This window comes from Vulpes lagopus, chromosome 9, assembly GCF_018345385.1.
Source record: "Vulpes lagopus strain Blue_001 chromosome 9, ASM1834538v1, whole genome shotgun sequence".
Taxonomy (NCBI): Eukaryota; Metazoa; Chordata; class Mammalia; order Carnivora; family Canidae; genus Vulpes; species Vulpes lagopus.
The window spans coordinates 79,836,396-79,859,629 of record NC_054832.1 but is presented as its reverse complement, the minus strand read 5'-3'; the positions used below and the strand labels follow the sequence as shown (position 1 = coordinate 79,859,629).

Sequence of the window (23,234 nt, the reverse complement as noted above, 5' to 3'; positions counted from 1 at the left end):
TATGTCTCTGTGTGTATGTATCTCCGATGAATAAATAAATAAAATCTTTCAAAAAAATATTTATTTATTTATTCTAAAGAGAGAGATGGAGAAAAAGCACATGAAAGGGGGAGGGGGGGCAGAGAGAGAGAAGTGCGGCGCTTGATACAGGACTCGATCTCACAATCTTGAGATCATGACCTGAACTGAAAGTAAAAGTTGGATGCTTAACCGACTGAGCTACTCAAGTGCCCCCCCAAAATTTGAGTTTTTTAAAAAAATAATGCTATTATTTCTCAATCTAATGGAAAATAGCTTCCTATTATAGAGTAGAAAAATTCCAAACAGAAAAAATAATGCAATAAGCTAGAAAACTCTATTATATCAAGGAGAATCAAGCTACATAAGAGGAGGCCTACATATTCAGCTTTCTTTCATGTGATACAGAGCAGTTAATAATCACAAAGTGTTTTTCCAATTTTTTCTTATATCCACTATATGAGAATATGAATAACCATAATAAAATATTTCTTTGGCAAATTCTAGGGTGAAGAATGTGGAATGTATAAAGACTCTCTTTGAAAAATCTTGCTGTGTTCACATCAGACCAGCTTGCTGTGCCTCTATCCTCATAGTCACAATTCTCTGTCCTGAAGGTAGATCATTTATCTTTGTCATTTTATTTTTTTATATTTTTTTATTATTTTATTTTATTTTATTTTTTATTTTATTATTTTATTTATTTTATTTATCTTATTATTTTATTTATTTTATTTTATTTTTTTATTTTATTTTATTTTATTATTTTATTTTATTTTATTATTTTATTTTATTTATTTTATTTGTCTTATCTTTGTCATTTTAAATGGGACCAATATGCACATCCAAGGAAGGGATTTGCATTTGTACCTATATTACATTTCTAAAGAATGTAGTAGGAGCAAAGCATGGTATGTTCAGAGAAATTACCAGTTACATTATTAAATGGAAGTCTGAATACTTGTATAAGCAGGAAAATAAGAAAACTATAAGTAAACATTTAGTAAAGTGTACTAATTCACAGTAATTATAGATTGTCATAATGACAAAAAGTATAGTGAAATTTTAAGTTCTTAAAAAACAGTAACTGCCAAGAACCCAATATTCCTGTTTTTAGAACTCAAAAGTCCTTGCTACACCCACTATTCTCCTTAAAGTCCAGTTTTGTCACCCCAAGAATAAACTCACCAGGAATCTCCAACTCATTTCTCAAGAATTCTACTTTGAAGTCACTCATCCAGGGTGAGCATTCTTTCAGATTCCCAGGTGGCTTTGAGTCTTTGCACATTTTGTAAAATAGTGAGTCGGTAATACTGCCGAAGTCACGGAGTTTCATTCCAGGTAGCTTAGAACCTCCCTTCCCAAAGTGTTTATCAAATTCTTTTCCAAAAACCTGAAATTAATAATAATTTACATTAAACATTAATGTTTAGTTTGAACTTCAGGAAAGGTTCTAGATTTATACTTTTGTTTTCCTTGAATGTTTCAATACTCTAAACATATGAAGGCTGCTTTTTGTTTGTGTTCCTCGGAAACGACAGAAAGGATACAGTTAGTAATAATTATAATCATTAAATTGTAATCTTAAAATTATGAAGCTTAAAAACCTTTAACCTCTTGGAGTACATTGTCTAGTTACTGATCTGTATCATTATGACAGCAGGAGTAATTGGGAACAAGGTACTAAATAAAGGGAGTAATTTAATAAAATGAAAAGCCTGTGATTCTTCATCAGAGCTGAAGAGCTTCTGATAAACGTCTTTCAAGTCATTATTTTGGATCGCAAACTAGTATAAACCTTAATTTATATTTTTAAATTATTTTTTAATTTAAATTTTAGTAAACATACAGTGCAATATTAGTTTCTGGATAGAATTCAATGACTCATCACTTACATACAACACCCAGTGCTCATCACAACAAGTGCCCTCTTTAATACCCATCACCCATCTAGCCCCTTTCCCACCGACCTCCCTCCATAAACTCTGTTTGTTCTCTATTTGTTAAGAGTCTCTTATGGCTTGTTTCTCTCTCTTTTTCTTTTCCCCCTTACCATGTGTTCACTTTTCTTTTTAAATTACACGAGATCAAATGGTATTTGTCTTTCTCTGACTTATTTCACTCAGCATAATACACGCTAGCTCCATCCATGACACTGAAAATGGCAAGATTTCATTTTTGATGATTGAGTAATACCCCATTGTGTGTGTGTGTGTGTATGTGTATACCACATCTTCTTTATCCATTCATCAGTCAATGGACACTTCGGCTCTCTCCATATTCTAGCTATTGTTGATAATGCTGCTATAAACATTGGGGTGCACGTACCCCTTCAAATCCTTTAACATGGAACATTACAAATATTTCTTTGTATTAATCTCTACTCAAATATTCATTTAAATTATAATCCTGATATCAAAATAAAAAAAAAAACTCAAGAGAATCACTAACAGTGACTTAGTAACAAGTCACTAAGATTTACTCAGTATCTTTAATTAGAAATTTTTACCACATTTAAAACTCACCTCAAAACATAAACCTGGTATAAATGAAATATATGCCCTATTTTAAGATAATCCATTACAAGAAAATTGACATACATAAAATGAATTTATTCCTTAATCTTTTTTTTTTTAAGATTTTATTTATTTATTCGTGAGAGGTAGAGGCACAGATAGAGGGAGAAGCAGGCTCCCTGCAGGGCCCCTGATGCAGGACTCGATCCCAGGAACCCAGGATCACGACCTGAGCCAAAGCCAGATGCTCAACCACTGAGCCACCCAGGTACCCCATTATTTTTTAATCTATAAGTGGATTGAAAGTATAGAAATAATCTCCAATTCTAGAATGCATGAAAATATTAGGTATTTCCCAAACATACTCAGCACCAACAACATATGTGAATGGCATAATGCCCTCTGAAGTGAAATCTGAGACAATTCTGTTTTGGTAGATTATTATTTTAATTAATTAATTAACACAAATTATGTGTTGATTTGGTATAAAGCAGTAAGTTGTAGACTGATTTTTCAGGGTATTAGAATTAACCTCTAAACATGGCTGGTAGAAAAAAAAAAAAAAACATGGCTGGTAGGAATGATGGAAGTATGTTTCTGCCACTAGCATACTCTCCCTCAGGGTTGGATGCAGCTGTGCTGAGCAGCACCTGGGAAGAACAGTGGTCTACCCTAACAGATTTCCAGGCTGCAGCCCTATGGTACCCAGCATGCAGGGAAATGAAGTGGCCACAAATTCAAAGGGATAACATGCAGTCTTAACTGGGGACTGCATATTATTCTGCATGAAGTGATGAAGGGCTGCTGTGGATATTCTCACACCGGTTAAGGAGAGAGACAGGCAGCAAACTAGGATGAAATACCCTGCCCTCTCTCTGGGGTGGGGGTCAGAGCATCCTGAGAGCAGGGCAGATGGGGGAAGGCAGCAGAACAGTATTGCTGAAATGAAGCCTTCTCACAGGTGATGAACTGGTTCCACTATGCTAGGGCACCTGGTGTCAGTTGCCATTCTGCCATTCTCTCCATTTGATACAGGGCAAGTCTCCTGTTTTTCAGATCCAACTCCTTTGTTTAGAATAAGGTATGGCAGGGATGTCTAGGTGGCTCAGTGGTTGAGCGTCTGCCTTTGGCTCAGGTCGTGATCCTGGAGTCCTGGGATTGAGTCCCGCATTGGGCTCCCCATGGAAAGCCTGCTTCTCCCTCTGCCTATGTCTCTGCCTCTCTCTCTAGGTCACTCATGAATAAATAAAATCTTAAAAAAAAAAAAAAAAAAAACAGAATACAGTATGGCAAATTACAACCTGCAAGTCAAGGTTCACTGCCTGTTTTTATAAATAAAATTTTAGGGATCCCTGGGTGGCTCAGTGGTTTAGCGCCTGCCTTTGGCCCAGGGCGTGATCCTGGAGTCCTGGGATCGAGTCCCACATTAGGCTCCCTGCATGGAGCCTGCTTCTCCCTCTGTGTCTCTGCCTCTCTCTCTGTTTCTCATGAATAAATACATAAAATCTTTAAAAAAATAAATAAATAAAATTTTATTGGAATCCTCCCAACCATGCCTATTCATTTACATACTGTCTAGGGCTGCTTTTGCACTAGGAAGGCAGATTTGAGTATTCATAACATGAGACTGGTATGGCCTAAACACCAAAAATCTGGACCTTTACAAAAAATGCATGTAGACCACTGGTCTTAAAACAAACACACACAAATACTTTTCCAAATCTAATATTCTCCAATTTTATATATTTTATTAATGCTAATACATTGATTTTAAGTACTCTTACATTATGTATACTTCCTGTACTGAGGCTCTTGTATATTCAGTACTAGGAGACAGATTTGAAATGATGTAGAGCCTAATATTATGTCATAACATGATGTACAGAAAGCTATGGTTTTATCTTCACTTTTAGGATATACTGCTGGTCACATGAGGCAACAGATAGTCCCATGTTCACTAATTTTAAATTTAAAAAAATTAAATATATTAAACTACATATAACCTTCAAATATAAAAATCTGAGCATGAAGAAAAGTTTACAAATTCAACAGACATTTTAAAACCAGGATTATTAACAAACCAGCAAATATAACTACTGATTGTTACAATGATTCCATTATTATATAGGCAGGCTGCCACCTATCCCTACCTGAATAAACCTCCTTCTGAAAGCCCCAAGCCCTGGAGCTCTTAGATCTCCCAAGGCCGCATACATTCTTTCATACATCTTTTCAATGTTTTTTTTATTAACAGGGTTTTTTGCCAGTTCGGCTTTGATATCATCAGTCCAATCCTGTGCAAAAAAAAAAGAGAGAGAGAGACAAAGAGAGAAAAACCAAGTTGACTGCAAGTAAGTTCAATCCAAATTCTATGTTTTATGAGTTAGAAGCTATTACATTACCTTAAAGAGCATTTCAGGATTAGAGAGCTGTTCTAGGGCACTAATAAAATCTTGAATCACTCCGCCTAGATCCAACTTAGTTTTAATCCTATAAAACAATTACCAAGGTTAGGTAATCAAATATCTTCCAAAGATCAAGGCCTACAGTTTATTTAAATACAATTATTTATAGTCACATATAAAACTATATGTTACCAACTAAGAGTCTAGTCATGACATAAAAAGCTCTTAACTGAGAATGCCTAAAACACCATGCATTTACCAAATATTCTTACAAAAGTAATAGACCATTGCTAGTTATGTCAACAATCTCCACTTATAAATCAAGTGGAAAAATGAAAAGGACAACACTTCAGGCAGTCTATTGAACCCTTACTAAGAGAAGCTTCTTGGATATTTTGAATTAAAGAGTAAGTTCAGAAACTGCCTTCAAAAAGCATCTCATCTAGTCTGCCTCAATCAACAGATTACTAATTATCAACCACTACTATTAGAAGGACAGACTGTTTCATAAATAACATTCTAAGAAGAAATGTATTTTAAGGAAGGAAAGAAATTCAGGGGCACATGGCTGGCTCAGTCAGTAGAGCATACAACTCTTGATTTGTAAATTTGAGCCCCACACTGGTCATAGAGTTTACTTCAAAAAGAAAAAAAAAAATAAAGAAATTCAGTAACAAATAACACACCTGCGACAGATACATCCAACAAATAGATGTCGAAGATTTTCTACTTTTCAATGACAGCTCTAATTAATTTGAAGACAAACTCAAGCTTCCATATGTTTACTTTTTAAAATTCTTTTTAAAGTAAGGTCTGTGCCCAATAGGGGGCTTGAACTCAGGACCCCAAGATCAAGAGTCACATGCTACAACTGAGCCCCCATGTGTTTGCTTTTACTATACACTTTATAACATATAGTATTTGATCAACCCACCTTGCCACAAACTCCTTGTTTTTATGACCAGTAGAAGTATCTTTGAAGGAATAACTTTCACTACTTATTATAAATGGGTAGACAATTGCCTGTGGATAGTTATTAGCAATCTCTTCCACAGTGCACTGGACAGCAACAGCTTCCTCTTGGTCCAATAAGGCCAACATGTGGCTGATCCAGCCAATGAACTGCCAGCAAGGAATGGAAGAAATCTAAAACACAGAGAGCTGTAACTTAATAATGAATAAAACTTTTAACACTGTTTTATTATGAAAGTATTGTGTCCAATATAAAAAATACATCTACAATCAGAAGCATAAAGTCTAAAATAAAACGTCTTTTCGCCCTTAGCCCTCTTAGTTCTTATTTCACTGAAGCACCATTCCATTCTTTTAGATGTTTTGTATGCATGTACACAAATATCCTTTCTTTACAAGAAGGGAATCAGACTAGATACACTGTTGCTGGTTTTTCTTAGATGGATAGATATATTTACCTCATTCCTTTTAATAGCTGTATAGTATTCCATTTAATTACTGCTGTATAATGCCTTTTTAGGGTATCTTCCAAGTTTTGCTATTACAGATAATGCTACAATGGACATCTCTACATATTTATCTTACTTGTGCTGTATGTGCCCAGAGGATAAATTTCTAGAAGTTAATGTGAACATTAACAATTATAAAGAAATATTGCTAGATTTCCCTCCAAAAAGATTTTTCAAATTTTCATTTTTAAAAGCAAAATGGAGACTCATATAACTCAAAACAAAAAAATAATCTGATTAAAATTAGGCTGAAGATCTGAATAGACATTTTTTCAAAGAAGACATATAGATGGCTGACAGATACATGAAAAGGTGCTCAACATCACTCATCAACAGGGAAATGCAAATCAAAACCATAATGAAATATCATCTCACACCTGTCACAATGGCTAGTATCAAAAAAACAAGAAACAACAAGTACTGATGAGGAGAAAAGGCAACACTTGGGTAGTGTTGATGGGAATGTATATTGGTGCAGCCAGTGTGGAAAACAGTATGGAGGTTCCTCAAAAAGTTAAAAATAGAAATACCATATAATCCAGTACTTCTACTTGCAGGTATTTACTCAAAGAAAACAAAAACACAACTCGAAAAGATACCTGCACTTCCATTTTATCACAGCATTATTCACAATAGCTAAGATATAAGAGCAACCCAAGTGTCCATTGATAGACGAATGGATAATGAGGATGTGGTTTGTGGAAGAATGAAATCTTGCCATGTGTGATTATGTGGATGGACCAAGTAGGTAGTATGCGAAGTGAAATGAGTCAGACAAAGAATGTCAAATGTCGTATGATTTTACTTACATGTGCAATCTAAAAAACAAATGAACAAACAAAAAACAGAAATGGACTCCTAAATAGAGATCAAACTAGTGGTTGCTAGAGAGGAGGGATGTGGCAGGATAAGCAAAACAGCTGGAAGGGGATTAAGAAGTACAAAGTTCCTGTAATAAAATAAGTAAATGTAAAGTACAGCATAGGGAATATTGCTCAACAATAGTACTGTTCATACAATGACAGACAGGAGCCACATTTGTTGTGATGAGCACTGAGTAATGCACAGAACTTTTGAATCATTATACTGTATGCTTAAAACCTATGATACTGTTATGTCAACCATGCTTCAACTTAAAAAAATGTATTAGTCTGACTACAAAATCCAACACAGGAGACAGTTTTTAAAAATTTATTGTCAATCTGAGAGGTGAAAAATATCTAATTTTAATTTTCATGTTTGTGAGGGTAAATGGCCTACATTTATCTTCCTTACATATTAAACCATGCATGCATTTCCTCTGACCATTTTCTACTGATCTATTTATTTCGTAGAAGGAGACATCAGCTCTTTATCTCTAGTATGTGTTGCAAATATTTTTCTGGCAGTTTTAACTTTGTATATATTTTTGCTTTTTGAATTTTTCCCCCTGCAGGAAGTGTTCTTTTCCTTTATAGCTTCTGGTGTTTGTCTCTTTATTCCAAGGCCATTTTCAAAATTTGCTCATGTATTCCTTTTTCCTCTCATGCTTTTAAAATGTGTTAATTTTAAGATAAAGTCTGATGCACTTGGAATTTTGGTATAAGGAATGAACATGGCAAGCTTCCTACCTTTATCTATAAAGTGAGGAAAGGGCAAAGTGTGTGGGGGTAAAAGGCATTGGTTCACAAGGCTCAAATGAAGTGCTCAATAAAGCTTAGCTCCCCATCTCAAGTGACTCCCTGGTGCCATAACATTGACTGGACATTCTATTTATCTCTCACAAATTCAAAATGCTATCTTCATCATACATAAATAAAATATTATTTTGGGGAAATTAAATCATAATTTAATGATTTCTTCACTAATCTTTAAGAAAAACACACACACATGTATACGCTACATTTCTGAAATTACTTTTCAGGACCTATTAAAAATAATCCCATCCTTCTAAACCCACAAAAGGGTCAGAGGGTGTGGTAAAGCCCTGCCAGGCACTGAGTCTCCACAGCTCAGAAACCAGTACTATTTAAAAATTCACTACATAAAGCTGAGCGCTATGTTACCCTTTTAAACAATTATATTATCAACTTAATTTTGCAGTTAAACATCTATAAAAGTCATTAAGAAGTCTTTCAGATGGCTCAAACGACAGGAAGATAGTAGGCTGACGCAGCCCTGTGGAGAAGAGGCCTGCACAGGACATACAAGTGGTAAGCAGAATACTGTTGGGGAGCGCCCACACACCTGAAGGCCTCAGGACCCTGATGAACATGGTGCTGCCAGGAGGCACTATGGTCACTGGGGATGGGATGCCAGCTGAAATGTACTCCCTTTCCCTGAGATAAATAATAAACTGAGCATAAGGCACCAACAGATGTTCCAGACTACACCTTAGTTGTTATGAGCCACAAATGCGCTGTAGAAAATTCCCACCTTTGTCCTAAACATACCTCCTCGTCTCCCTGTTATCCTTGTTCAGACACAGTTTTCTTATCAACACTCACCGAGGAAAATGGGTAAATGTAAACAGTCTTTTTTTTTTTTTTTTTTTTTAAATTTATGATAGGCACACAGTGAGAGAGAGAGAGAGGCAGAGACATAGGCAGAGGGAGAAGCAGGCTCCATGCACTGGGAGCCGGACGTGGGATTCGATCCTGGGTCTCCAGGATCGCGCCCTGGGCCAAAGGCAGGCGCCAAACCGCTGCGCCACCCAGGGATCCCAAACAGTCTTTTTATACAGCTTCAAATTATGTATGTTTTTGGGATACAGTAAAATGCAATGCTGGTTAGGAAAAACTGTAACATGTGCATTGCACATACTAATGTGTTTAGATATAAACAGAAACATGTTTTACGTTCCGTCAAGTTCTCTTCACTAGAATATAGGCACTAACCTCTTTTGTCATTAGGCTTAGGGTCTCTTCTGGATACAGCTCTATAATCTGCAGTAGTCTGGGAAACTTCAGCCTGGCTTCACTGGAATGCAATTTTAAAGCTTTCAACATTTTGTCCACCACAAGGCCTGGATATGTCTGCAGTTCTACAGACTCAGTAACTACCAAGGATAGGAGAGAAGAAAACAATGGTCAGTACATCCACTTGTACACACATAAACTATAAATGTAACAAATGATACTTCTTTTTTGGGCTTATATTTTGTATTGTCACTGTTCTCTTTTTTAACAAGTACTTTAGATCAACAGACACGAGACCCAGTTTGCAGCCGTCCGTATGTAAAAGTTTCCATCTTGAGAGTGACTCTTCATTAGATCATGCATTCCACATGCAGCACAGTTTCCTTCCTGAGCTGCGTGGGAACATAGAGCAGCTGCTGGTTATTGAATTTATTTCAGGAGTAAAACACAGGCCACATAGCCAATATTACCAAAGAGCTACAAGTAAAATGTAGAAACTATAAACTAAGCATATGGAAAGATATAGCTTGAGGCTATTTATATGCTGGTCATGTTACTTAAGGATGTCATTGCCTCTTTTTAAAAATTATTTAATTCAATTAGCCAATATATAGTACATCATTAGTTTCCAATGCAGAGTTCAGGAATTCATCAGTGCATATAACACCCAGTGCTCATTATATGTTGTTTTTTTTTTTAAAGATTTTATTTATTTATTCATGAGAGACACAGAGAGAGAGGCAGAGACACAGGCAGAGGTAGAAGCAGGCTCCGTGCAGGGAGCCTGACATGGGACTCGATCCCGGGTCTCCAGGATCACACCTTGGGCTGAAGGTGGCACTAAACCGCTGAGCCACCCAGGCTGCCCTCATACACTCTTCTTACTGCCCGTCACCCAATTACCCCGTTCCTCACCTTCTTCCCCTCCAAGAACCTTCAGTTTGTTTCTTATAGTTAAGAGTCTTTCATGGTTTTTCTCCCTCTCTGATGACTTACCATTCAGTTTTCCCTCCCTTCCCCTCTGATACTCTCTGCTGTTTCTTATATTCCACGTAAGTGTGAAAGCACATAAGTTTCTTTCTCTGATTGACTTACTTCACTCAGCAACATGCCATGGCCTCTTAAAAGGACAAGATTTTTCTCAGAATAACTGTCATTTAAAAACAAACAAGCAGGGGTGCCTGGGTGGTTCAGTCAGATGACTGTCTGACTTTTGATTCCGGGTCAGGTTATGATCCCAGGGTCATGGGATCAAGCCCGAGTTTGGCTCCACACTCAGTACAGAATCTGCTTGACATTCCCTCTCTCCCTCTGCCTCTCCCGCTGCTCATGCATGCACACACACTCTCTCAAAAAAATCTTTAAATGACTGAATAAACGAATAAAAGAAAAATCAGCAAACAGGAAACCTAAAGTACCTAAAGAAGTCTTAAAACTTTGGCTAGCACAATGTGACAAACTAAGTGTTTTTTTTCCATTTGTGATTCACCTGATGCACTCTCTTCCTCCTTGCGGAGCTGCTGGTCACAAAAATCCGCCAGTGTCATGTAAGCATCTGTCAGGCTGGCTACAGGACCCTGGCCTCTGAGAGAAGGCTGGGCTTCCTCCTCCGCTGTCCGTACAGCCTCAGAAAGGTGATGGAATGCTCTCTGGTACAGAACTGCGATCACCTAGAATTCACAGAGCTCTCAGTTGTGAACCTGTAAATACAGCTTAATGTTTCTGGAAGAACTCTACTTTCTACTTGTAATGATACAAAAAGAATACTTGTGATTTGTGAGCCATGAGATAACAAAGTGCTGGTTAAATGGAAAAAAGTGTTTGTCTGCCCTGATTGTGAAATAGTGAATGATTCAGTTATGATCCTCAGGACTTTGAAAAACCAGATGGTCCATTAGTCATGCAGACCTGGCATAAAAGATCAGTGGGGGTCATGCAGTCTGTCAGGAACTGAAGAAGAAATGGAAGTTGGCACTTTATCCTCACTGCCCTGCATAGCCACTGGTAGTAACACTGAGGGGGAAGAAAGCAAGGCTAACAACTAAAGTGAGGTGCACAGTGAGATGAGAAGAGGCTGCTAACTATGGAAAATATAAAATCATCTGAGAAAAGCGAGGCAAAGCAGACACTACCTAAAAAAGTGGAAAAGGCTGGTTTGCTCCACAAGTTAATGGGATGTCTGAATGGCAACTGGTGGTGAAATCCATTAACAAAATTCTTAGAAGAACTGTCCACATCAATCCAACAAAATTTCTCACTTCAAATACTAAAACAAATTGTATCATTCAAATAAACAGGAAACACATGGAGTATGTCCATTTCCCACAAAGAAACTTGGCTGTGCATAAATGTCAAATACATTTTCAAAGCACAAAGCAATCATCATTCCTTGTTATTGCTTTCGTGCAGCCTGAAAGCTGCACATTATGGACGTACAACACACAAACATCAAAAGTTCACTCTTCCAGTATTCATTACCTTTTCTGCATTCTCTAAACTGGATCCAGAAAGGTCCAAGATTCTTCTAGCCCTGCTTTCCTCGATTTCGGCAAGGCAGGCTGGCTCCCTGCGGAGAGCATTAGCTATGATGCTGTAAGTTGTACCCAAGAGAATGTTCTGGTCATGGAAAGCCAGAACATTTTTGCTGAAGTAACTTGATGTGCTCTCTCCTGCTGGATTAAAAATGCACACACAAACACGATTTTCTCAGAAATAAATGAACGCCATAAATTTAAAAAGATACTCAGAGTGTACATATTTCTATTAAGAAATTAAAATAAATCTTGAAAGTATAAGAAACTGGCTTCAAACATTGGTTAGGGAATTTCATAAACTCCTATTAATGAAAAATGTTCTTTGTTAGCAGTGACTGTATCAAAGTCTACAGAGGCTAAGGCAATTAAAACACTGAATAAACTTTTATTCAAGCACCATCATTCTCCATTTTGTCAGAGCACCTAATTCTGTTATGAAGGAAAGAAAATGCCTCTTTTTAATGCATTTGTGCATATACGTTAATAACTAGAGATTTTTAAGTTGATAGTGTGACCTAAAGCTAATAAAGCAACAGATGATGCTGCATGTACAGGTCTAATTCTCTATCTTCCCTAGTGTGGCTAAGGGAAGAGAGCTTACCAGCCTTGGTCAAAACTACAGCTCGCGCTGCAGTCTTTTGTGAGGTGGCACAAAAGAGAAAGGGCTGTCACTCAGCAAGTACCATCAACCACTTTGCACTGCTCATCCACCTATGAAAATTCTCTGCCAGATTACCCTCACATACATGTTCAAAACTACTGGCCCTATTTCACAAGACTATTAAAAACTACAGCCATATTATGACTACTAAAACTGTAGAATTATTATTATGAGTATTAATGTTATCTTAGTATCAGCAAACTCCTTCTCCTCTCCCCCATTCCACCCACCGAAAAACCCTAAAATATTATTAAGCAATCATGAGGATGATTTTCTAATCCTGATAAATATGAAGGCCTGTTTGTTCTATTTGCATTTTTACTGAAACTGATACTCTGATATCAGATTGACCCAAGGGTCAATCATGGGAATATGGTTATAAGCATGGTCAGTAATAGTGCTGCTATGCACCCCCTGACACAGGTAGCGAAGCAGGGGACTGCATCCAAAACTCACACAAATTTTTTCTCCCCTCAGTTTTGAAGGCTATGTTATTATAAAAAGAGAAAAACTGAGGAAAAAGGTGTTCCACATTCAATTTTTTAAAAGGCAATTCTTGTAGGTAAACAAGGTTCTCAAAAATAATTAAACTATTAGACCTACAATTTGCATAAGTATTAAAGAAAAAACTTTAATTTCAATTGTATTTGATCAATTAAGAAATAAAATCTCAAGGTACCATATTCTATAGCATTATAAGACACAAAGCACCTTGGCTCCAAACATTTAATAAAATTATAAGATTTAAATCCTAAATGTCAGATAAAGCAGCAAAAGCAGAGTTTTAAAAGACACAGACATAATACAAAATAGTGCTGCTGAACTTAATTCCATAGATAAGTACAGTCTAGTACCCAGCAAGGAGACTGTTTTCAGCGCTGAGAGAATCTGCTGTAGGCAGCTCTGGCCCTGGATCCGGCTATGGCTGAGCCGGCAGTAGGTGTGCACCCACTTCACCTGCCAGTCATCTCTTGTTTTTGACTCTCTACGAAGCTCCTTTAGTAGTTTCATGGCAAGTGAGAAATTGTGCTATAGAAGGAAAAAAAGTGGTATGAGGACATATGGGTGATGACTTAGAAATAAAATTTTTTGACAGAAATTTTTAATTGGCTTGTTTCCATTTTTGCATGACACAACTTACCTGAGAGCAGCAAATCCATCTCCTCAGCTTAAATTATGTACATGTCTTTTTATCATGGGGATACAATTCACATTTCAAGTATACAGTTGGGCAACCATCACTACTATCTAGTTGCAGACTATCTGATCAACTCAAAAAGAACATGCTGTCCATAAGCATTTGATCCCCATTTGTGCTAGCCTTGGGCAAACCACTCATGTCTGTCTATATGGATTTGCCTATTCTGGACATTTCCTATCAATGAAATAAGAAAACGTGGTGATTTTTATCTGTCTTCTCTCACTTAGTGTAGTCTTTTCCAGGTTCACCTAAGTTATAGTGTGCATTCATACCTTATTCCTTCACATGGCTGAATAATATTCTATTGCATGGACAGAATATATTTTATTTACTCAATCATCTATTAATAGATTTTGGGTTGTTTCTACCATTTGGCTATTCTGAATAATTCTAACTATAAACATCTACATACAACTTTCTATGTGGACATACACTTTCATTTCTCCTGCATACCTAGGTCACATGGTAACTCTATGTGTAACTTTCTGAGGAACTGTCAGACTGTTCTCCACAGCATCTGTACCATTTTACATTCCTATCCTCAATGTAGGAGGGTTCCAATTTCTCCACATCTTCACCAATACTTGTCAAGATCTCTGATTACAGTAGGTGTGAAGTGGTATCTTGTGTGGTTTCGATTTGCATTTTCCTAGTAACTAATAGTGTTGAGTATCTTCTCATGTGCTTGTTGACCATCTGTATATCTGCTCTGCAGAAATGTCTATTTAGAATCCTTTGCCCAGGGGCTCCTAGGTGGCTCAGTTACTTAAGCATCTGCCTTCAGCTCAGACCAAAATCCCAGGGTTCTGGGGTCCAGGCCCCACATCAGGCTCAAGCTCAGCAGGGAGCCTGCTCTTCCCTTTCCCTCTGCCTGCTGATCCCCCTGCTTATGTTCTCTCTCTGTCAAATAAACAGTCTAAAAAAAATAGAATCCTTTGCCCATTTTTTAAGGTAGTTTGTGTTTCTGTTGTTCAGGTATAAAGAGTTCTTTATGTGTTCTATATAGTAGACCCTTATCAGATATATGATTTCCAGTATTTTCTCATATTGTATGAGCTGTCTCATCACTGTTTTGAGTGTGTTATTTGAGGCAAAGGAGTTTTAAAATTTTGATGTATACTTTATTTTTTATTTTGTTGGTTGTTATGTGGAAGTCTTTTACATTTTTTTTTTTTTGTATTGGAGTTCAATTTGCCAACATATAGCATTATCACCCAGTGCTCATCCCGTCAAATGCCCCCGTCAAGGCCGTCACACAGTCATCCCAACCCCCCACCCACCTCCCTTGCCACTACCCGTTTTGTTTCCCAGAGTTAGGAATCTTTCGTGTTTTGTCACCCTCGCTGATATTTCCCACTCATTTTCTTTCCTTTCCCCTTTATTTCCTTTCACTATTTTTTATATTCCACAAATGAACGAGACCTTATAATGTTTCTTCTTCTCCGATTGACTCACTTCACTCAGCATAATACCCTCCAGTTCTATCCATGTTGAAGCAAATGGTGGGTATTTGTCATTTCTAATGGCTGAGGAATATTCCACGGTATACATAGACCACATCTTCTTTATCCATTCATCTTTCGATGGACACCGAGGCTCCTTCCACAGTTTGGCTATTGTGGACATTGCTGCTAGAAACATCGGGGTGCAGGTGTTCCAGCGTTATACTGCATCTGTGTCTTTGAGGTAAATCCCCAGAAGTGCAATTGCTGGGTCATAGGGCAGTACTATTTTTAACACTTTGAGGAACCTCCACACAGTTTTCCAGAGTGGCTGCACCAGTTCACATTCCCACCAACAGTGCAAGAGGGTTCCCCTTTCTCCGCATCCTCTCCTACATTGTTGTTTCCAATCTTGTTAATTTTCACCATTCTCATGGGTGTGAGATGGTATCTCATTGTGGTTTTGATTTGTATTTCCCTGAAGGCAAGTGATGTGGACCATGTTCTCATGTGCTTGTTGGCCAAGTTTATGTCTTCTTTGGTGAAATTTCTGTTCATGTCTTTTGTCCATTTCAGGATTGGATTGTTCGTTTCTTTGCTGTTGAGTTTAATATGTTCTTTATAGATCTTGGATACTACCCTTTAGCTGATATGTCATTGCAAATGTCTTCTCCCATTCTGTAGGTTGTCTTTTAGTTTTGTTGACTGTTTCTTTTGATGTGCTGAAGATTTTATCTTAGTCCCAATAATTCATTTTTGCTTTTGTTTCCCTTTCCTTCATAGATGTATCTTGCAAGAATTTGCTGTGGCCAAGTTCAGAAAGGGTGTTGCCTGTGTTCTCCTCTAGGATTTTGATGGATTCTTGTCTCATATTTAGATCTGTCATCCATTTTGAGTTTATCTTTGTGTCTGGTGTAAGAGAGTGGTCTAGTTTCATTCTTCTGCATGTGGCTGTCCATTTTTCCAGCACCATTTGTTGAAGAGACTGTCCTTTTTCTAGTGGATAGTCTTTCCTGCTTTGTTGAATATTAGTTGATAGAGTTGAGGGCCCATTTCTGGGTTCTGAATTCTGTTCCATTGATCTATGTGTCTGATTTTGTCCAAGTACCACACTGTCTTGATGATCACAGCTTTGTAGTACAACCTGAAACCTGGCATTGTGATGCCCCCAGATATGGTTTTCTTTTTCAATATTCCCCTGGATATTCGGGTCTTTTCTCATTCCACACAAATCTTTAGATGATTTATTCCAACTCTCTAAAGAAAGTCCATGGTATTCTGATAGGGATTGCATTAAATGTGTAAATTGCCCTGGGTAGCATTGACATTTTCACAATCCACGAGCATGGAATATCATTCCATCTCTTTGTGTCTTCCTCAGTTTCTTTCAGAAGTGTTCTGTAGTGTTTAGGGTATAGATCCTTTACTTTTTTGGTTAGGTTTCTTCCTAGGTATCTTATGTTTTTGGGGATTGACTCCTTAATTTCTCTTTCTTCAGTCTCATTGTTAGTATATAGAAATGCCACTGATTTCTGGGCATTGATTTTGTATCCTGCCACAGTGCCGAATTGCTGTATGAGTTCTAGCAATCTTAGGGGGGAGTTTTTATGTACAGTATCATGTCATCTGCAAAGAGGGAGAGTTTGAATTCTTCTTTGCCAGTTTGAATGCCTTTGATTTCTTTTTGTTGCCTGATCACTGAGGCGAGGACTTCCAGTACTATGTCGAATAGCAGTGGTGAGAGTGAACATCCCTATCGTGTTCTTCATCTAAGAGGAAAGGCTCCCAGTGTTTCCCCACTGAGAATGATATTTGCTGTGGGCTTTTTGTAGACGGCTTTAAAGATGCTGAGGAATGTTCCCTCTATTCTTACACTCTGAAGAGTTTTGACCAGGAATGGATGCTGTATTTTGTCAAATGCTTTCTCTGCATCTATTGGGACGATCACATGGTTTTTGTTTTTCCTCTTGCTGATATGATCTATCACACTGATTGCATTACGAGTGTTGAACCAGCCTTGCATTCTGAGGATAAATCCCATGTGGTCATGGTGAATAATCTTCATAATGTACTGTTGGATCCTATTGGCTAGTATCTTGTTGAGAATTTATCATCTGTGTTCATCAGGGATATTGGGTTATAATTATCCTTTTTGGTGGGGTCTTTGGTTTTGGAATTTAGGTGATGCTGGCCTCGTAGACGAGTTTGGAAGTACTCCATCTCTTTCTATCTTTCAGAACAGCTTTAGTAGAATAGGTAGTGTTTCTTCTTTAAATGTTTGATAGAATTTCCTTGGGAAGCCATTTGGCCCTGGACTTTTGTTACTTGGGATGTTTTTTGATGACTGCTTCAATTTCCTCCCTGGTTATCGGCCTTTTCAGGTTTTCTATTTCTTCCTGTTCCAGTTTTGGGAGTTTGTGGTTTTCCAGAAATGCGTCCATTTCTTCTAAATTGCCTAATTTATTGGCGTATAGCTGCTCATAATAAGTTTTTAAAATCGTTTGTATTTCCTTGGTATTGGTGGTGACCTCTCCTTTTTCAATCGTGATTTTATTAATTTGAGTCTTTTCTCTTTTGTTTTTAATATGCCTGGTTAATGGTTTATCTTATTAATTCTTTCAAAGAACCAACTCCTGGTTTTGTTGATCTGTTTCACATTTCTTCTGGTCACTATTTCATGGAGTTCTGCTTGAATCTTTATTAACTCTCTTCTTCTGCTGGGTGTAGGTTTTATTTGCTGTTGTTTCTCCAGTTCCTTTAGGTGCAAGGTTAGCTGGGCATTTGAGTTTTTTTCTAATTATGTGAGGGATGTTTGTATTGTGATGTATTTCCCTCTCAGGACTGCTTTTGCTGTATCCCAAAGATTTTGAACGGTTGTATCTTCATTCTCATTACTTTCCATGAATCTTTTTAATTCTTCTCTAATTTCCTGGTTGATCCTTTCATCTTTCAGCAGCAGCCCCCTGCTTTAACCACCATGTGTTTGAATTTCTTCCAAATTTCTTCTTGCGATTTAGTTCTAGTTTCAAAGCATTATGGTCTGAATATATGCAGGGGACAATCCCAATCTTTTGGTATCGGTTAAGACCTGATTTGTGACCCAGTATGTGGTGTATTCTGGAGAAAGTTCCATGTGTACTTGAGAAGAATGTGTATTCAGTTGTGTTTCGATGGAAAGTACTATAAATATTTGTGACATACATCTGGTCCAGTGTATCATTTAAAGCTCTTGTTTCTTTGGAGATGTTGTGCTTAGAATATCTGTCATTTGCAGAAAGCGCCGTGTTGAAGTCTCCCAGTATTAGTGTATTACTATGTAAATATGTCTTAACTTTGGTTATTAATTGATTGATATACTTGGCAGTTCCCCAATTAGGGGCATAAATATTCATGATTGTTAGGTCCTCTTGTTGGATAGATCCTTTAAGTATGATACAGCATCCCTCTTCATCTCTTACTACAGTCTTTGTGATATGAGGATTGCTACCCCTGCTTTCTTCTGAGGACCATTTGAATGGTAAAATGATTCTCCAACCTTTTATTTTCAGGCTGTAGGTGTCCTTAGGTCTAAAATGAGTCTCTTGTAGACAGCAAATAGATGGGTCTTGCTTTTTTATCCAGTCTGAAACCCTGCACCTTTTGATGGGATCTTTAAGCCCATTCACGTTTAGAGTTACTATTGAAAGATGAATGTCGTGTCATCATAATACCTATTTAGTCCGTTTTTGTGGATTCTTTGGATTTCCTCTTTCTTTTACAGAGTCCCCCATAATATTTCTTGCAGAGCTGGTATGGTGGTCACATACTCTTTCAGTTTCTGCCTATTTTGGAAGCTCTTTATCTCTCCTTCTATTCTGAATGCCTTGTTGGATAGAGCCTTGTTGGATAGAGTATTCTTGGCTGCACATTCTTCTCATTTAGGACCCTGAATATATCCTGCCAGCCCTTTCTGGCCTGCCAGGTCTCTATGCAGAGGTCTGCTGTTAACCTAGTACTTCTCCCCATATAAGTTAGGGATCTCTTGTCTCTTGCTTTAGGATTTTCTCTTTATCTTTGGAATTTTCAAGTTTCACTATTAAATGTCAAGGTCAACACCTTGATAAAATCAACAGTTTTTATTGATTTTTTTTGGGGGGGGGGGATCTCTCTATCTCCTGGATCTGAATGCCTGTTTCTCTCCCCAAATTAGGAAAGTTTTCAGCTATGATTTGTTCAAATACGCTTTCTGGTCCTCTGTCCCTTTCGGCACCTTCTGGAACCCCAATTAAATGTAGATTTTTCCTTCTGAGGCTGTCATTTATTTTCCTTAACCTTTCCTAATGGTCTTTTAATTGTTTTTCTCTTTTTCCCTCAGCTTCCTTCCTTGCCATCAACTTGTCTTCTATGTCACTCACTCATTCTTCTACCTCTTTTACCCTAGTTGTTAGGACCTCCAGTTTGGATTGCTTCTCATTTAATTGATTTTTTTAAAAAAGATTTGTTTATTTATTTATTCATGAGACACACAGAGAGAGAGAGAGAGGCAGAGACACAGGCAGAGGGAGAAGCAGGCTCCATGCAGGGAGCCGGACGTGGGACTTGACCCCAGGTCCCCAGGATCACGCACTGGGCAGAAGGCGGCGCTAAACCGTTGAGCCACCCAGGCTGCCCTCATTTAATTGATTTTTAATTTCAGCCTGATTAGATCTAATTTCTGCCTTCATGAAGTCTCTTGAATCCTTTATGCTTTTTTCCAGAGCCACCAGTTGCTTTATAATTGTGCTTCTGAATTGGCTTTCTGACATCCAATTGTAATCTAAATTCTCTGGGCTCAGCTTCTTGGTCATCCTGTAATGTCACCATTTGATTTCAGCTCCTTTGTAGGCATCTCTCCCTTTGCTCCTCCTAAAGCTGTAGGCCAATTTTAGCAACTGGTCTCAGTCACCTCATCTACTCCTGTGGCTTCAGTGATAGTCCACATGCCGATTGGACCTCTATCGCAAGCACAGATATTTTTCTCCAGAACTTTAGATTTCTTATGTACAAATTATCTAGCAAAAACACAACTTGCTTAACAGCTTCCCATATTCACTATGTCCTAAACTGATTGCACCATCTGCCCCACAAACTGCTCCTTTTCCTGCATTCCCATCCACCCAGCTACACGGGCAGAACCCCAAGGATCCTACTTTTCCCTCCCAAACAGAACCAATCATAGTGTCTCACCCACACCTCCTTCTTCTTGAACCTGTCCACTTAACCTCCAGACTGGCTGCCCTTATTATCTGGACTACTTATATAGAAGCTGGGGTTCAATGGTAGCTCCACTCAGGAAACTAAATGCTCAGGGTCATTCCTGGGTCTTTTATGTTATTCTCACCACCCTATTTCACCTTTCAGTTCCCAACTACTCCAGGAAGCTTTCTCTGTTCCCACAAGGCTAAGTCAGGTGTCCTTCCCATGTGACCGTCCTTTAGTATTATCATACTATAATTGTTTGTCTACAGTCTGTATTTTATTCAACACAGTATCTCCACCATGTAATGTGCTTGGTAATGAAGAGGCAAAACTCAAATTTCAATTCTGCTCTTTTGAAAAGTACAGGCTGGTAAACTGGAATGCACTGAAGAGTTTATGTAATCTTCAGACTGGAACTATTTTTTTCTGTTCACCTCTAGTAGTACTACTCCTATCAAGCTAACTCTATTTAGCCCTTACTTATTAATGAAAAATTCCTAAGAAAAGCCAATGTGCCATATGAAAGGTTTTTAGTGATCCTAGTGATTCTTACATATTTCTAAATAATATACTTGCAGCTCATTTCCTTTCCCTCTCTCATCAGGACCCTCCCCCTCACTTTGGAGAAGTTTGAATAGCAGTAGGTAGCATGCATTGTCTCTTTATCTGGCCCAAGTACCCTAACTTCCTAAGAAGGCACACAGACCCTCCTTAGTGTGTGCCTTGAAGATGGCCCCAGCTGCAATCAGAGCAAATGAAAAGGATTCTTTTTTTCTGCAAGAAATAGAGAAAAACTGTCTTTAATACTAAGAAGATGTAGTGTAGAGGAAGAAAGATATGAAACATCTACAGCCATTTCCAAATACAAAGGATGAGCTGCCAGAGATTATCTTACCAATATGTAAGAATCTGAGGACAAAACCATCTGGCAGAAGAGAGAACTGAAGAACAGAAAGCAAGCCCTTGATGATAATAGTTCAGAGTATTTTAAAGCCAGATCTTCGGGATCCCTGGGTGGCGCAGCGGTTTGGTGCCTGCCTTTGGCCCAGGGCACAATCCTGGAGACCTGGGATCGAATACCACGTCGGGCTCCTGGTGCATGGAGCCTGCTTCTCCCTCTGCCTGTGTCTCTGCCTCTCTCTCTGTGTCTCTCATGAATAAAAAAATTAAAAATCTTAAAAAAAAAAAAATAAAGCCAGATCTTCTAAACTTCTTTATTCATGGGAACTAATAAATTTCTTTTATTCATTTAGGCTGCTCTGGGATGAATTTTCTGTTATTTGAAATATAAAAATTCCTAACTGATACAAAACCCATCTCAAAGAAGAACCTATAAATGAGCACTTATGAACAGAAATGTTAGTTATTTCTACTGGAATACATTCTTTGGTTTATAATAGCAATCTATTAATATCAGGTCATTAAATGAGCAAGCTCCCCTACTATATTCAAATGTGATTTAATTACATGAAAAGTCAGATTTAATATATTTATATGTAACATATAAGCAAAGCATACTTATATTAAGAAAGGATATTATTATCATATGACAGATTTCCACAAAATAAACCTAAACATGATTTTCAACTAACTGGAAATCATTGATTTTTTTTAAACAAGATCATATCTGATACCGGATTTATTTTCTTTTTTTAATAACAGAAAATAATCATTTCCTAATGATTAATTAATGTATAATAAACTTTAGAGTATTCTGGATGATTTTAAGTGTTTCTTCAAGTTTACTAAAGAGAAAAAAATACTACTCAATTACATTCAAGCTTCAGATTTTAAGGAAAAGATAAGTCTAAAAAACAGCTAATTTAAGAAAATTCTGTGCTACAACAGAAGACCACAAACCTACCTGCTTTCTTGCACTTTCTACCATCTTCATTTTCATGGAGAACATACAGTTCTTAATCAGAGAACAGACCTCTTCTCCCTGTTCCTGCACTTCCATCTTATCACTAGAATCTCTCTCTTCATCCATGGACAAACTATGATCACCTAGAGGAAGAGTAAGTTTCTCCTCTATTTTGCTGAGAAAGAAACATCTGCACAAAACAAAGAAAAATGAGTTAATGCCAAAGATTCATGAAAGAAATCTTGGACATATAGGAAGCTCCTGGATGGCATTACATACAGAAATTGTACAGTCATTAAATTTTTGCTCATTTTGGGGGGGTACCTGGGTGGCTCAATCAGTTATGTATCTAGCTCTTGATTTTAGCTAAGGTCGTGATCTCAGGGTTGTGAGACTAAGCCCTGTGCCAGGCTCCACATTGAGCAGGGAACCTGCTGGAGATTCTCTCTCTCCACTCCCTCTCCCACCTGCTTGCTCACATACTCTCTCTCTAAAAATAAATTATTTAAAAAAATTCTTTGCTCATTTTTTAGACTATAAATGTATACTCTAGGTATCAGATTTATTTATTTTTTTAGGTATCAGACTTAATATCCATTTTTAATTAACCAACTCTTTAAAAGATATTTTCCAAATATCATTTATTGCTCATACCTCCCCAAAATAAAGCATTTAAATGAACAATGTTCTCTTTTAATGAATGGCTGACATACCCTATGTTGGGGCAGAATCCATTTCTCTTTTCATATCTTCAATCTAAGGTCCTACCCCAAAGGTGAAAAATGTAAAGCAGCAAACAGGTTATGATCACTGGGAATATGAAAATATAAGGCTGTACCGCTATAAAATTATTTTTATTTGTATTATAATTTACAGATCTAACTGTTCTAGTGATTTCATTTTCATTATTTTGATGTCAATAACACTGACAAGGACCTTAAAATAAAAATCCATTCGTGAGCAATATCAACCAAGTTTTTGTTCATCCAGTGACTAAT

At 37.4% G+C, this 23,234-nt stretch overlaps 1 protein-coding gene across 4 annotated transcripts in view; it reads right to left on the bottom strand.

The window, feature by feature from the left end:
• The window catches only part of PRKDC (protein kinase, DNA-activated, catalytic subunit), a 206,530-nt gene that overhangs the window by 10,239 nt on the left and 173,057 nt on the right, over positions 1–23,234 (bottom strand). For 3 of the 4 annotated variants that reach the window (XM_041769223.1, XM_041769225.1, XM_041769226.1), the window contains 9 exons: positions 22,237–22,426; positions 13,367–13,541; positions 11,796–11,989; positions 10,807–10,987; positions 9,297–9,457; positions 5,874–6,085; positions 4,937–5,024; positions 4,685–4,828; positions 1,207–1,411 (listed from right to left, as the gene is read on the bottom strand). In XM_041769223.1, the coding sequence (XP_041625157.1) occupies positions 1,207–1,411; positions 4,685–4,828; positions 4,937–5,024; positions 5,874–6,085; positions 9,297–9,457; positions 10,807–10,987; positions 11,796–11,989; positions 13,367–13,541; positions 22,237–22,426 (1,550 nt within the window). The remainder of the gene's footprint in view (positions 1–1,206; positions 1,412–4,684; positions 4,829–4,936; positions 5,025–5,873; positions 6,086–9,296; positions 9,458–10,806; positions 10,988–11,795; positions 11,990–13,366; positions 13,542–22,236; positions 22,427–23,234) is intronic. The other variant, XM_041769224.1, reaches the window with a different exon arrangement.